General features: G+C 50.9%; 1 protein-coding gene across 1 annotated transcript; it reads right to left on the bottom strand.

Annotated features, from left to right (window-relative positions):
* Nucleotides 1–573: 573 nt before the first annotated feature.
* Nucleotides 574–15,713, bottom strand: LOC119217861 (nidogen-1-like). Its single transcript, XM_037471852.2, has 20 exons — nucleotides 15,440–15,713; nucleotides 10,124–10,426; nucleotides 9,792–10,021; nucleotides 8,569–9,701; nucleotides 8,324–8,464; nucleotides 7,832–8,083; nucleotides 7,552–7,752; nucleotides 7,238–7,471; nucleotides 6,436–6,573; nucleotides 6,211–6,339; nucleotides 5,979–6,107; nucleotides 5,401–5,529; nucleotides 4,566–4,799; nucleotides 3,712–3,884; nucleotides 2,902–3,028; nucleotides 2,650–2,821; nucleotides 2,386–2,543; nucleotides 2,154–2,277; nucleotides 1,883–1,995; nucleotides 574–716 (listed from the first exon to the last, which is right to left on the bottom strand). Exons 1-20 carry the CDS (start codon nucleotides 15,644–15,646, stop codon nucleotides 601–603), a joined length of 4,443 nt encoding a protein of 1,480 aa, XP_037327749.2. The 5' UTR covers nucleotides 15,647–15,713; the 3' UTR covers nucleotides 574–600.
* Between the last annotated feature and the right edge of the window lie 68 nt (nucleotides 15,714–15,781).

Here is a 15,781-nt window from a genome sequence, read left to right as displayed (position 1 = left end):
ATGGAATTAAATTGCTGCAAAAAAGCTTTCAATTCTCGTTAGAATGTTGAAACCTGGAGTCGATCGCCTTCCGCCTCTATTGATTATTGACTATTGATCGGTCGATAGGCGCCTCCTCAGGATGGGTTTTGTAAAACAAGCATTTTTTAGTTATTATTTTCAGAAACCTTTTAAAGGCCCCGAGGATCCTTCCCCCTTTGGGCCCTTTGATCTTTGCAGAACACAATAATATCGGATTGTTTTACGCAGTCATCTTTCAGATCTAAAAGAAATCAATAATCACTTTAACAAACACATGAAAACAGGAAGTACAACGTCCGATACCTTTTTCAAATAGCTGTTCGGTCGACGTGGTCATTTAAAATAATCCCTGTGTTTTATTACACAGTTACACCGTTCTTCTCATTTTGGGGAGAAACTTCAAGCAGGAGCCGCATTACGGAGACGACGTCTCACCTGCGGCGCGACACCACGAGTACAGCGAGGCCCGAAGGGCCCGAGACACGTGAAGGCCCGAACAGGCGAGTGTACAAAATGTTCCACCCCACCCACCGCACTGAGTGAAGCGTCTCCCCCCACCCCCCCCCCCCCTCGATGACCTCACGGGCTCCCCTCCTCACACGGGCCGCCGGCGTCCGGGCAGCGGCAGGTGAAGCCGCCGAGCCGCGGCAGGCACAGGTGGGGGCATCCGCCGTTGTCGGAGCAGTAGTTGTAGGCTAGAGGGGGGGGAGGAGAGAGAGAGAGAGTCTTTAGGGACCAGGGGTCAACCGGAAACATGAAAAACTTCTCATTCTAGTTTTCAGAGGATCATTTTTGTTTAAAATAAACAACTGGCAGCGTTAAAATGGGATCGTTGTGCTTAAGAATGGCACCAAGAAACAAATGGTTTGTCGTCCCAAAGATGGAAATCTGAAACGCTTCGAATGCTTCGTCTTGTCGTCTTGACGCCTTTTCCAATTCCAAGCGTTTCCCTTTTTCAGTTCAGCTCCTGATTTGCTGCTTTAACCGGCCTCACGCCATCAGGAAGGTACCAGCAGAACCAGGCGGTTACTGAAGTGACTTTCTACTCTCCTCCTTCAGTGAGAGCAGAGCTTGACTCCTTTCTGCAGAGGGGAAGTGGTGGGGTGGAGGGTGGAGGGTGGGGGGGGAGGAGGGGGGGTGTCCACAGCTGGCAGCTTCACCCGTGGTTCCCACGCCTCTATCCGTCCACGCCGCCGCTTGGTGCATCTGGAGTCAATCTGGAAACATCTGCACCGCGGAGGAGAGCGGCTCGGCTCCGCGAAGGAAGTGCAGTAAAGTGGCATCACGTCAGCAACGAGAGGCTCTTCATCAACGCACAGCTGATTAATCCACACGACGCTAACTGATCTGATCACAACTTGGAAAGTTCTTTAAAGCTAAAGTTGATCTGCAGCTGTCCCTCAAACCGAACCAGCTGGAGTTTGGCGAGCACCCATCGACGCCATTAAAGCCCAGTGTGTCCGTCCGGAATGCAGGAATGCGCCCGCCCACGTGCACGAATGCGCCATCAGTACATTTCAATCCCTGCACAGATCATATTCGGCGTGGGAACACAGAGGAAGTGTGTGTCCATCACTCAACTTTATGCTCTCAAGTCTCCTTCCACACTATGAAAAATACGCTCAATTCTACTTATCGGTTGTGAGAAGACGGTGACGACGACCACGCCCACTTATTGAATAACTCATGCACAGCCTCCCCCGACATGTGGGGCCACAGCAGGAACCAACCGCCACACCTCAAAGGCCCTAAAGGAGCCAAAGTGACCTGAGAGACTGAAGGTCACAGTGGAGGTCATTCACGAGGTCACAGTGGTGCTAGGAGGGTCACAGGGATGAGTCACAGTCAAACGTGGCGGTACCTTGCCGACACTGGGCCGGTGTCGCGGTGATGCCGTACAGCCGGGAGCGCTTCCGCGGCAGAAACTCCTCGATCTCTTCCCCCGAGACGCGATCCACGGCGACCACCGCCTCCCTGGAAGAAAAAAAAAGACCACCAAACAGGCGCTTGATCCTCGCGGCTCGTTCATCCAGAACCAGCTCGGTTATTATTCATGTTTCATTGGTGCTGCACTTTGACCTACGTCTGCCTGTGAGAGAGAGAGAGAGAGAGAGAGAGAGAGAGAGAGTTACCTCCTCCAGTCGGTGTAGTAGAGGTTCTTCCCGAGGTGGACCAGAGCGAAGGGGTACTGGATCCCCTCCACGATCAGCCTCCTCAGCCTGCGGTGCGGATCCATACACTCCACCTTGCGGGTCCCTGCGGGCCCATCGCACCGTGTCACATGACAGAGAACCAACGTGGGGATAGATTACAGTGTGTGGGTGAGGGGGGAGGGGGGGGGGGGGGGGCTCGGGTTAGTCTCACCTGCGTCGGCCCAGCACAGCTGCTGGCCTTCGTGGTCAAAGGTCAGGCCGTTGGGGAGCCCCAGGTCGTCTTTCACCAGCACCGACCGATCCGTCCCGTCCATGTTGGACATCTCGATTTTGGGCCCGTCCCTGTTCCAGTCCGACCAGTACAGCCGCCTGCGACAACCGGTCAGACCTCAACTACTAGTGACCACAGGTGCACCCCCCTCAACACAGGCTGCCGCTACCTGCTTTTGCTGCCCAATGGCGTCGGAGCACTCACCCGTACGCCGGGTTGGCGACGATGGCTCGAGGGTTGATCAGGTCCGTGTCGTGGAGGACGCGGCGCCGGCCGCCGTCCAGCTGGGAGACCTCCACGGTGTCGCGCGCCGAGTCGGTCCAGAAGAGGAGGCGGGCCACGTGGTCGACGGCGAGGCCCTCGGGACTCTGGAGCCCTGAGGGACGGAGGGGGGATGGATCAGCACCCCCTGACCTTGGATCTGACCTCTTAGAACGATGCTTTGAGGAGACGCACCTGTAGTGACGACCGGGACGACGTCTCCTCCGCTCAGACGGGCCCGGCTGATGGCCGGCCCGGTGATGTCGGTCCAGTAAACCATCTCCTCCACGCAGTCGTAGGCCACGGCGATCACCACCCGCTCCTGAAGAGGGGACGCGGGGGGGGGGGGAGGAAGAAGGGAGGAGGGGGGGGGTACGCTTTCATTTCAGCCGAGAGTTTCACTTTCAAAGAGTCTTTTGTGACAGAACGCCATCGGACCCGGAGGCGGCCGCGCTGACTGAGGGCTTAGTTTGGCTGCGGCGCATCAGTACCAAAACAAAGGACAATCGGGGGGATTGTTTCCCAGCAAACCGGGGACGGTCCATCATGTGTGAGCACGTTGTTCAGAATGTCGTCATCGGAAAGAAATTCATTTTTTCACAAGCATCTCGTTCTCTGTGCATTTACTCTGAAGAGAAGACTCCATTGTTGTGGAGTCATCCTTTAAATAAGGGTTAGATTCTTGATGAGGATTAGACATTTTCAAGCTACATCAGCAGTGAGAGGCCCTGTGCGACGTTTAGCTTAGCTTAGCACAAACGCTAGCTCTGCTTCGTTAAGGGGAAACCCGCCTTGTCTCTGATTGGCCACAAAGTTTGGCTAAATATTCACGTTTCCCTCAACATGCATTTCACCATCATCATCGTCATCATCATCAGATCAACATTCCAATGAGTCAGATACTTTGATTCAGGACTAATGACATTCCCATCAACACGCACTTTGTTTAGTTAGCAAATGCTAGCATGCTAATTGAGTCAACATTGAAATCTGCAGCCGTCTCACCGGGAGGTGCAGCAGAGTTTTGGCCTCCTCCTGCTGCATGTCGTACCCGTCCAGAGGAACGCGTTCGATCTTCCCGCTCTGGGCGAACAGCAGGTACGTCCCCGACGGGACGGGGTGCACGTCGGGCCGCGGGGTCGGACCCACCGGAGCGGGAGTCACCGCCTGGTCGATACCTGCGAGGCCGTCAATCGGAATTTAATGAGGAAAATGTAGAGCGTGCAGAGCGTGTAGAGCATGTAGAGTGTGTAGATCATGTGGAGCGTGTAGAGCATGTAGAGCATGTAGAGCATGTAGCTCATGTAGAGCATGTAGAGCGTGTATCTCATGTAGAGCGTGTAGAGCATGTTGCTCATGTAGAGCATGTGTAGCGTGTAGAGCGTGTAGCTCATGTAGAGCATGTAGAGCGTGTATAGCATGTAGCTCATGTAGAGCGTGTAGCTCATGTAGAACATGTAGAGCGTGTAGCTCATGTAGAGCGTGTATAGCGTGTAGCTCATGTAGAGCGTGTAGCTCATGTAGAGCATGTAGAGCGTGTATAGCATGTAGCTCATGTAGAGCGTGTAGCTCATGTAGAACATGTAGAGCGTGTAGCTCATGTAGAGCGTGTATAGCGTGTAGCTCATGTAGAGCGTGTATAGCATGTAGCTCATGTAGAGCGTGTAGCTCATGTAGAGCATGTAGAGCGTGTAGCTCATGTAGAGCATGTACAGCATGTAGAGCATGTAGAGCATGTAGAGCATGTAGAGCGTGTATCTCATGTAGAGCGTGTAGCTCATGTAGCTCATGTAGAGCGTGTAGCTCATGTAGAGCGTGTAGAGCGTGTAGCTCGTGTGTAGCGTGTAGAGCGGACTCACACAGGGGGGTGCTGCCGGGTCCCGTGCGCGTGTTGGGGATCTCCCGTCCGGCGCTGTCCGCACACCAGCACTGCCCGATGGCGGCGTGGCACTGCGTGGACTCGTAGGCCCCGCGCTGGTCGCACTGGGGGACGTACTGACCGACCGGCGGCCGGGGGCGGAACTCGAAGGGGAAGCCGGGGGCGGCGGCCTGGACGCTCTCTCTGTGGCGCTCGCACGCCGTCGCCTGGCGCTCTGGGAACAGGACAAATAGCAGAGAGAAGGAAGAGTTACAGACGTTTGGAGGAAGTAAAACTGCTCTCCTTCAAGGAGGCGTCGACCTTTCAGCAGTTAAAACATGACAAATGACAACTTACGACAGATATTTGTAATCAGGATGAGTTCCAAGATCTGCATTTTTTCAGAATTTAAATTTGATCAGGTTTTCGTTATCATATCATATTACTATTCTTCATTCTTTTTTCACAGTAGACAAAATCTAAGAACATGTTGTTCAACCGAACAAAATAAAAAGGGGCTCGCTGACATCTGGAGGAGCCGCCTCCATCTTATCATCAAGGGTAACCGCGGGCAGCCACAACACGCCACAGCGCCACGCCAGATAACAGCCAGACCCACAGAAAGACCCCCCACAGAGAGAGACATGGGGGGGGGGGGTGAGAAGACACCGTGACGAGTTATGACAGAGTTATACGGCTCAACAGTAAATGTAAAGCTTTGTAACTTGATTATGTTGAATCAGCTTCTGATATTATCTCAGACCACTCGCAAATAAACATTACACATTACACGTGACACACTATATCGCAGCGTTTGCGCGACGGCCTAAACCCACCGGAGGAGGAGGGGCTGCACTGGAAGCCGTCGCCGTGGAAACCGGGATGGCACTGGCAGGCGTAGGAGCCCGGCGTGTTGGAGCAGAAGGCGGCGCTGTGGCATCGGTCCTGCTGACACTCGTCCACGTCTGAAGGGGCGGAAGGAGGAGAAAATAGAAAAAGGTGAAAACTTTAAGGTACGGCTCCACTAGAGAAACCATATTTAAACCATAGCCAAATAATAATGAACAAAACAAGGGTTAAAATACTGAAATTGATGCAACAAACTAATTCAGACCATGTGCACAAACTAACAGAAAAATGCAACTACTCGTTTTAACATGAACACAGCGGCTTTTCTTTCTTCTTTTTTTAAAATGCTGTCTGTCTTTTCTTGGATTCTCATTTTCACACCTTTTTTTATTATGTTTATACATATTTGTAGTATATTTGTTGGAGTGGAACATGTTAAACACACAAAAAACACAGGGGTCCTTTTGTAGTGTTTTCTCTCCACATATGAACATTCTTTAGTTCGGCGTCCCCCGAGTGGGGCGAGACGATTCATCCGATTGGATGCCGACGTCTGCCGACTCACCCCGACACAGCCGGCCGTCCCCCTCGAAGCCCGGCAGGCAGGAGCAGACGAAGGCGGAGCCCCCGGCGGGGCTGCACAGCGCTCTCTCGGGGGCGTCGCAGTCGTGGCACGGATCCACCGGGCGCTTCTCTGCGAGGCGCGACCAAAGCGAACCAGAATCAGTGCCGGGGAAATTATATTTTTGTAAAACTCTTCAAACACTAAACACGCACACAGACACACTTAAACGTACCGATGCAGGTCCTTCCGTCGCCGGCGAACAGGAAGCCGGCGGAACACTCACAGCGGAAGCTTCCGGGCTGATTGATGCAGACGGCGTTGGCTCCACAGATCTCAGGAGTCTCTCTGCACTCGTCATCATCTGCCAAAAACACACCCGAGAGGCCTTTAATTTGTTTGAGGCTGATCACTATATAGATTTAAAATATTATATCCGTGACATCACGGACAGCGTTACCGTGGCAGTAGCGCCCGTCTCCGGTGAAACCGGCGGCGCACTGGCAGCTGAACTGGAGGCCTTCGGCCGGGCGGCACGCGGCGTTGATGTCGCAGCCGTGTCGGCCGGTGAAACACGGGTTCTGCTGGGGGGGGCTGCCTGTAGAGACAGAGGAAAGGTTCACATCAAGAGCAGAGAAACCACAGTCTGTGTCTTCTTTTTCCCATCATGCAACACCTCGCAGATGTCTCACTTTTTACCAGCAAACTCTGGCTGAGTGGTGTGTTTGCTTGTGTAACTTTGAACCCCCCCTTCTCCAGGGTCCTATCAACAGCCCCCCACTTGCACCAGTACCGTTAACCCTCCTTTTTAATAAAGCCCCTTCCGAAGTCCTTCACTGCCCTCCCTCTGTGGCCTGGAGGTTTCTCGTTGACCTTCTCCCCTTCCCCCCCCAGGCCAACGCTCCCTCGTCCTCCTCTCACTGCAGCTGAGGAAACACAGCCGGGCTCAGAGAGCTGTTTGTCTTTCCTGTGATGTTCAAACATCTCAGAGGCAACGGACCGCCCGGGGGGGGACGGGGGGGGGGGGGGGGGCATGTCCCGACGCATTCCTCTGGGCAATGACTAACATCTCTGAACCCCCCCGCGGGACGCGGACGGTTCCCCATGCAGCCGAAGCCACAGAGGGACGCTTGCATCTTAACATATAATTACATCCGTATTTTCTCAGTAAGAAGAGGAGCCGTTTTTCTTTGATGAAAACGAATTTAATAATCTACGAATTAATTGTTACTCATTATTCCACTTTCAAACGCTTCGCTCACCGTGGACCGAGCCGATCTTGTTGCTGGTGGCGTAGCGGATCAGATGGTTGTGGGCCTCGAACATGACGAAGACGCGGTCCACGCTGAGCCGCTGGGCGGACTGCGCCGCCACGGGGGCCTCGTCGTGCGCGCAGCCCTCGAAGGTGAGGGTCTGCCGCAGGTGGTAGCTCCTGGTCTGCGCCTCACCGTCGGGGGAGGTGACGGTGTAGTTGCGGTTGGAGGAAGAAGCGATCACTGGGAGGAGAGGAAGCGGTCAACTCGTGATTGTTTTTCCACTGGTGTAGATCATCTGCATTTCGTCGCTTTGCCCTTACGGTTCCTGTCGTACTGGTAGACCTCCTGGTACGGGTTGATGTCGACGGAGGACCCCAGCGGGACGGCGGGCAGGCGCCCCTCCAGCTCCGTGTTCACCACCAGGTGGTCGTGCTCGTCGATGCCTTCGAACCGCTGTGTGATGCTCAGGCGCTCGTTGCCAGGGTGGAAGATGACCTCGGCCTGCCGGGAAAACCGACCGCCTGCGCGGGGGAACGCGGGAGTCAGGAGGCGCCGTTCTTATCCACGGACCGGAAAAACACAGCGGTAAGTCCTGCTTACCGATGAGGCTGAAGCCGTTGTGGTGGCCGGGCTGCTCCAGGGCGAAGGCCCAGCCGATGACCCCGCCGAGGGACGTCAGCGGCAGCATGGAGGGGCCCAGGGCGTCCGGGATGTTGCTGATGGCCACGGAGGCCCGCCCGTCGTTGACCACCATGTACGAGTGCAGGTCGTTGTTACCGAGCTCGACGGGGGAGGGCGAGTTCCCCACAAAGACTCGGCCGTTCACCTTGCCGTTAATTCTCTGTGGTTTGCCTGGGAACCAACAGAAGAAGTCAGAAGCACAGCTTCAGCCACAGGTTAGGGACAACAGTTCAAACAAACCAAGTCCCACGTTGTCTTGTCTGGTTAGCTTCTGATAAACTAGAATTGATGCATTCTTTCCATATTTTGAGATATTGATTGATACTTGACCACAAAGTAGAGTCTGGAGATACTGATACGGTCCGTCTTCGGATCTTAGTAACAATCATTGACACTGAAAATGCTTCTCACCCTCAGCGACGCAGTCCTTTCCGTTACCATAGAAACCGGGCCGGCAGTGGCAGCAGTACCCGGTGCTGTAATCTCGACAGTCTGCGAAAGCCGAGCATTTGAGCCGGTTGTGGGCGCACGTCTCTGAATTGTACGGAAAGACTTTAAAAGAAAATAACCAAAAAAGAGCCAATCAAGACAAATGCAAAAAAAACACCTTTTGACGTGATTTGAGAATCAAGAACAAAAATGTTCAAGATTTTTACCGGTCACGTTGAGAGCTTCATCCTCGTCTACCACGACGATCTGGGGTTGCTGGGGCCGGGAATGGGAATGGGGCGGTACTGGTTGGACTGGATCGGGGTACCTCGGCTCGTCTGGAGAGTATCTCGGCTCGTTTGTTTCAAGGTCCGGATATCTGGGTTGGGAAGGCTCGGATTCTGGGTACCTCGGCCCGGTTCGGTCGGGGTACCTTGTCTCAGAAGTGTCTGGGTATCTTGGTTCAGCCCTTTCAGGGTCGGTGTACCCTGGTGTGACGGTCTCCGATTCAGGGTATTCAGGATTAAACTGACCACGTCTTTCATAATCTTCAGTCCCCGGTTCGATGTACCCTAGAGTGACGGTCTCGGATTCAGGGTATTCAGGATCAAACTGACCACGTCTTTCATAGTCTTCAGTCGCCGGTTCGGTGTACCCTGGTGTGACGGTCTCAGATTCAGAGGATTCGGGTTTAAACTGACCACGTCTTTCATAGTCTTCAGTCGCCGGTTCGGTGTACCCTGGTGTGACGGTCTCGTATTCAGGGTATTCAGGATCAAACTGACCACGTCTTTCATAATCTTCAGTCGTCGATTCGGTGTACCCTGGTGTGACGGTCTCAGATTCAGAGGATTCGGGTTTAAACTGACCACGTCTTTCATAATCTTCAGTCGCCGGTTCGATGTACCCTGGTGTGACAGTCTCAGATTCAGAGGATTCGGGTTTGAACTGACCACGTCTTTCATAATCTTCAGTCGTCGATTCGGTGTACCCTGGTGTGACGGTCTCAGATTCAGGGTATTCAGGATCAAACTGACCACGTCTTTCATAATCTTCAGTCGCCGGTTCGGTGTACCATGGTGTGACAGTCTCAGATTCAGAGGATTCGGGTTTGAACTGACCACGTCTTTCATAATCTTCAGTCGCCGGTTCAATGTACCCTAGAGTGACGGTCTCAGGTTCTGGGTACTTGGGTTGATAATCGGTTGGAGTCAGCTCTTCGTCCTCTGGTACAGGAGGTGTGACGGCGTCCTCCTCCTCTTCAAGTAAGCCAGTGACCATTCCTGTAGTAATGGCATGAAAGAACGGCGAGGAGCCGATCTCGTACACCCAGACTCCATCCTGTCCCGAGTTTGTCTTTCTAGTTGGATCAAAGAGGGAAGAAAAATCAGCCGTGATGACAGGACACTTGTTGCGTTCTATTCAAGCACAAGTGACATTAGATTCATACTCGGTGAGTTCCCTGATGGAGGTCTCTTCGTCCGAGGTGGTGCGGAAATAAGTCCCCTGCGAGACCTGCCAGATCCAACTCGTCACGAGGCCTTGGTTGAAGCCAGCCTCGAGGAGCTTGTTCTCACCCCCTACCAAGGTGGAGACGAACTGTAGACCGCTTCGGGGATACAAGAGGATGGCGCAGGAAGACGACTCCATTGAGGCCACCACCAGCTGGAAGGTGTTTCTCTGAAAGTACAACAGGGGACATTGGTAGTTTTAAGGCACTGCATCAGTGTCTCCACAGGCCCCCCATAAGTCCATTATATTGCACCAAAAAGTCCCCCTCACCTTTGTGCCCAATCCGTCTCCTCGCCCAGTTGTCCCCCGGGCGGCCATGTTTTCCCAGGTGACCACGAGGGCGGCGGTGGGCTCCACCCCCTCATCTCTGGGGAAAGCTCGCCTGACGTACTCTGCGGCTCGGGTCAGGACCTCCGGGCTGCTGTCCCACCTGAAGTGGACCTTTCCCAGTCCGTCACTGTCCTCCAGGTCTCCAAGCAGCGCTGCAATCATTCCGAAACCGGCAGGCATCTTCCCCAGGTACTCCTGCTCCTTCGGGGGCCCGTCGAAAGACACCAAGCCATTGGTGTTGATCTGGAGGAGACGAATAGTACGGCTTCATTTTCATACTTTTATGTTTTTAACTTTGGTGATTAGGAGAAGAAGAAAAAGTAGGTGGATTTTATTTTCTTCCGCTGTTCGACTGGATTGTTGAACTGCTGGGTACCGACCATAAAGGAATGAAGATACAGAGGACAACGACACAGACGGCTGGGATTTCTCCATTTGTTTGAGAGATGGAGAGGTCGAGAACCTGCAGTAAACCTTTGGATCCAGACTCTCCTGCGGCTCAGCTCGTATTGTCGAACCGCAGCAATTCACTCAGTAGGAAAAGCTTATTTTCAACTTTATTAACTCAACTCCCGTTGAAGGTAAATGTATGCATGGCTGCACATTTATTCTTTGATCCAATTCTTTTTTTTTAAACTATAGCCGACATCATATCAAACATCAAAGATTTCCTGCAGATCTTTCAGCCCCATCACCAGACAGGATGGGGACGTCGGACGATAAGCGTCACGCTAAAGCTCTTTATCATTGTACACATCGTAAAGCCCTGTTGGTTTTGGGGGCACAAGGGGGTGGGGGGGGGGGGGGGTTAAGCTGCCGAACATGCAGAAACTTGTGTAACAATGCAACACCTAAAACTACAAGGTTGATGTTCCGAGGCTACAAAGATGTTTTTTTTCATTCGTAAACAATTATACAAAAAAATACATTGAGGGCGGGGGGCAGGTTGAAGACCTCGGGGGCTTTAGAAAACATGAAAGAGGTATCCTGGTGGTTAGTGATGACGCCGTGAGTTGAGGAAGGGGATGAAATAAGAGCCGGGGAGGAAAAAGCCGTCCTGCTCGGCTGCCTCTGTAAAGCCTGGGGGGATTAGGCCCAGACGTTTCCTCAGGGGGTGGGGGGGAGGGGGGGTTTCACTGCAGAGACTTCCGGAAAACGCATGAGCGGCAGCAGCGTGCGGGCGGGTGAGAAGGCCGGCGTCTCCCAGCGGGTCTCTGACTCTATACAAGGAGACGGAGCCGAGGACACTTCAACAGGAAGCCTTTTGTCCGAGCGCAAAGCGAGCTAACGGCTAACGACCCCCCCGAGGCCTTTATGAGTCCACGGGTGGAGCGGGAGGATGGAGGGGTGGGGGGCAGGCTTTGTCTCCAACATTTAACCATTTTAAGCTGCGGGTGTTTTCACCCTTTCAGAGATGATATAATGTTCAAATGCTTTTATCAGTCGAGACATTAACAATTGAATTTTCGGGAATTCAATTTCCGGTGCGTTTCCTCACAGCTCGTTTAGACACAACTAAAGTAAAAAAGTGATGTAGCAAAGGATTATGGGTTCTCTTTGGTGTTTGTGTTTGTTTGTCTGTTTTTCTTGAACTTAAGCTCCATGCGTTTGATGACTAAAACCATTCATTCGGCCTTAAATCCCACCACAAAGTACGGGGATACTCGCAGGAGTCCGAGACAATTATCTGTCTTGCGCAATAATGCGCCAAAACTATATATTGGAAACATTTGCGATACGGTTGTCATTCAGATTTAATATTTAAACCAACAAAAAAGAGAATGCTCCACAGTACAAAGGTACCCCAAGAAGTATTTCCACCATCCCCAGGAAGAATTAAGCGAAAAGACCGAAAGGTCTATGTGAAAGTTACACTTTTTTAAATGTGTATTTGTAAAGCTAATGAACACAGTCGTCCTCCCAGCAGCTTGTGGACCGATCCTACATGTAATAAAACAGCCGGTGTCTGAGGGCCCTGCCGGGACGCCGCTGACATCACTCATGTCCCACCCCTGAGATCATCGCTATCAGTGTGAGAACAGCGGCGGGGCCGGAGACACGCTGAGCCCCGCCATCTGGTTCTCGCGGGACAGATGTCTCTCGTCCACGCGTTCCAGATGTGGGGGGGACTGTGGGGAGGACGCTCCACTTCCTGTCGAAGGGCTTAAGTAAAACCTCCTCGGCAGCAGCCGGATGACTTATTGTACAGTTGACTGAGCGTCAGTGTGAAAGTATAAGAAAGCCTGAGGTGGAGTGCTGATAATTACTGAGGAGCAACAGGATGTCACTCATTCTGGGGGGGGGCTGGGGGGGGAGGTTGTGTAGTTAGAGGCACTTGAAAGAGGGGGCGTGTGCGTTTTGGAATGCAGTCTCACAGCGACCGACTACAGCTTCACACCGCGGGAAAATCCAGCAGAGGAGGATTCCCTCAAGCCTTTTATTCTGAAAATCTCCATCATTGAAAACTCAAACCGGCATTATTTTAAAATTCTAAGTGAATCAAATGTTTGATTCCATTTGATGGAAAGGAGCGGCCTTAAAACTATGTAGCTCCGACTTAACAAACTTTAAAAAAAAACTATCCTAAGCAAATTTACAATATTTTTCAATATCTTATCTTTTTATTTTGAAAGGAACCGATTTGAACACCACACTTTCTTTTTCTCTTCCTACACGGCAAACACCGGCGCCGACGTGGTCACATGTCTGTGGTTAAATAAACAAGAGGCACGGAGACGACCTCCTTGAGGGCTTCCTGCAGAGACGCGGCCTCTTGTTTCAACAGGAGGATGCAAAACAAATGGTTCAGAGACTGAAACACACTGCGTGTGTGTGTGTGTGTGTGTGTGTGTTTGTGCCCTTTGGCCACTTTTATTTTTTTATATTATCTAAATTCTTGATTAGTCAAAAAGTAGAGAAAGGACAGATGTCACACGTGTTTCTACTTCCGTCACGGTACCATTTAGGACATAAAGCTCACTCAACGTGGACTTTGAGTGTGGGGCGAGTACACGAGACTCTGTTCAGAGGTTTACCCAGAATTCTTAGCAGCGCGAGAGGATCGTCGAGGGTGCCATCTGTGGAAAATACTTTTTTTTGGAGAGGGGTCCGGGTTTCAGGGTGTTTACGTCAACCCAAGGGAGATTAGAGGTCTTCTCTGAAGGAAGGGAGGAAGGACCAGCTGATGTTTGTATCAGTGTGTGTGTGTGTGGGGGGGGGGGGGGATTCATCTGTGAGGGATACAGGAACCGGGGGTTTGACACGTTATCGGGTAACGCTGCTGGGAATCTGAAAGATGAGAATCTCACAGCACATGGCAGACTGGACCAGAGGAAGTCATTCAGGGACCCAAAATATTATAATAATAATAATCAGAATAATGTCTTAACGGAGCGATCTGTGTGGTCCAGTTGTTTAAACAGGACCACTGCCACGGTTAACAAATGGTGCCTTGACAGAAACAAAGAAAGAAAACACACTGTGTGTGTGAGTGTGTATCGACAAGGTCCAGCTGCTTGTGCCAAAGATTTCAATTCTTTAGAAAATGTGTCAAAAAGAAGAGAACGTAAAAAAGATTGTTTCTACAACTTTCCTTTGTATCTTTTCTGCATTATTTATGACTTTTCTCTCTCTTTTAGCTCTGCTTTGGGTCTCCACCTCCTCCTGAGGCAAATGTCTTTCATAACCAGCTTTTATTCTGAAAATGACACCATGTGATTGGTAAGGGTTAGAGTCGGACGGATAAACTGAACTGTGGAATAAACTGACCGAGGAACCAACCAGAACTAAGGAATATAACGAAATATAATATGTAACCCCATGTTTTGTGTTTGAAACATGTTGAAACACAATTTAGTAATATATTACAAAGGCTCCTTCTACTTTGTCATTACATTGCTTTAACATGTATTTATCTTTATTGTACAAATTCCGTGAGGAAATCTCCATACCTGAACACCTAAAACAAATAAAAATCAAAATAAACTTCTTTCACTCCTCAAGACGATGAAAACAATTAACCCCGCTTCACACCAAGTGTAGATGCTCCAATCTGGATTAGCAGTCACATGACCTGAAGAATGCATCCTGTGTGTGTGTGTGTGTGTGTGTGTGTGTGTGTGTGTGTGTGTGTGTGTGTTGATGAAAGGCTTATCCGTGTTGGCTTTTAATTGACTCACATTCCAGCCTCTGTTCACATATTCAAAGTGATTCAACACCTCCGTCCGCTAACTAAACAACAAACCTGACACACACACAGACACACACACAGACACACACCTGTCTGTTCACACCACCAACACTTCAAACGTGTCACCACATTCGCCCCCAAATCAAACACTGGAGAGCCGGAAGCCGGCGGGACGCATGTGGGCCTGGAACCAAAGCAGCAGCGAGGGGACTCTTATTGTGTTTGTGTTTTTTTTTTTTAAATGAGGGGATTAAAAGCCCATAGAAAACCTTATCAGCTGTCAACAAACAAACAGGAGTGAGGGGACTATTCTCTAATCAAAACAATCAATCACGGGTGTGTTCAGGGTGGGAAAAGATGTGGAACCCGAAGCAGTAAATATGTAATAATGAATTAATAAGCGTTAAGTGGAGGTCTATGAGGTCAATACAACAGAAAGAGCACATCAGGTGAAGAGTAGTTAAAGGAAGTGAAGAGACATGAAGAACAGCTGAAAGCATCCGAAGTGGAAGAATTGAAAAGAGAAAAGCTCGTCGGTGTGGAGGACACAAAGCTGATTGACAGCCGGGTTTGGATCAATGAAGACATAAAATCACCCTCAGAGGGAATAAAAATGAGGATGAAGTCCTCATCCTTCAAAAATGAAAAGTTATTTATGACACCATAACTTTCACGTGCTGAGTTTAAGGAGATTTTTAGGTTCCTTTATACATCGTTTATGTTAGTTATCAAGAAAAAGTAAGAACCTGATCTGATTAATGTTGGGAAGCAAAAAGTCAGATCAAAATTACACTAATACGACTTTTCGTGGTTATTTTTAACATTAACGTATTAATGATTAAGCGAGAAAAATTTTAACAAAAAAGTACAGAAATCTTTAACACAACTTCATTACAAATTTAATTTGAATTTCATTCATTTTAAGTTGAATTTGATAATGTGTTATTTCTGAAATACCCATTTACCTTTTGTCCTGATTAACTGTAAAACTTACATTTTGTTGATGGACTTTTTTCCCACTAACTTTTGATGAATGAACCTCGCGTTTAATCACGCGGTGAACTCACGTAAACCCGGTCGCAGGCTCTCTGGAAGAAGAACACGGAGCCGCGGAGGGGCAGCTCGGCCGTGGAGTCCGAGCCGGGCGGCAGCTGCTGGTCTCCGGACTCCGCTCCGAACGGGAACAGCTCGCCGAGCTCCAGGGACCGGGTCGGAGCGCTCAGGCTCAGCAAGGCGGACCAGACCCACAGCCAGCTCCGGTACCGGGCACACATCGCGGAAACCCTGGTGATGGGGAGCCGGGGGGGGGAAGCAGGTGAGGGTGAAGCCGTGGATGGGTGGTGGTGGTGGGTGCAAGGGGGGGGTGGAAATGGGGGGGGGGGGGGCGGGGATGAGACAGAATACGAAAA

Source organism: Pungitius pungitius, chromosome 9 (assembly GCF_949316345.1).
Source record: "Pungitius pungitius chromosome 9, fPunPun2.1, whole genome shotgun sequence".
NCBI lineage: Eukaryota > Metazoa > Chordata > Actinopteri > Perciformes > Gasterosteidae > Pungitius > Pungitius pungitius.
Note: the sequence above shows the minus strand (reverse complement) of the source record. Positions and strands in the feature narration are given on the sequence as shown.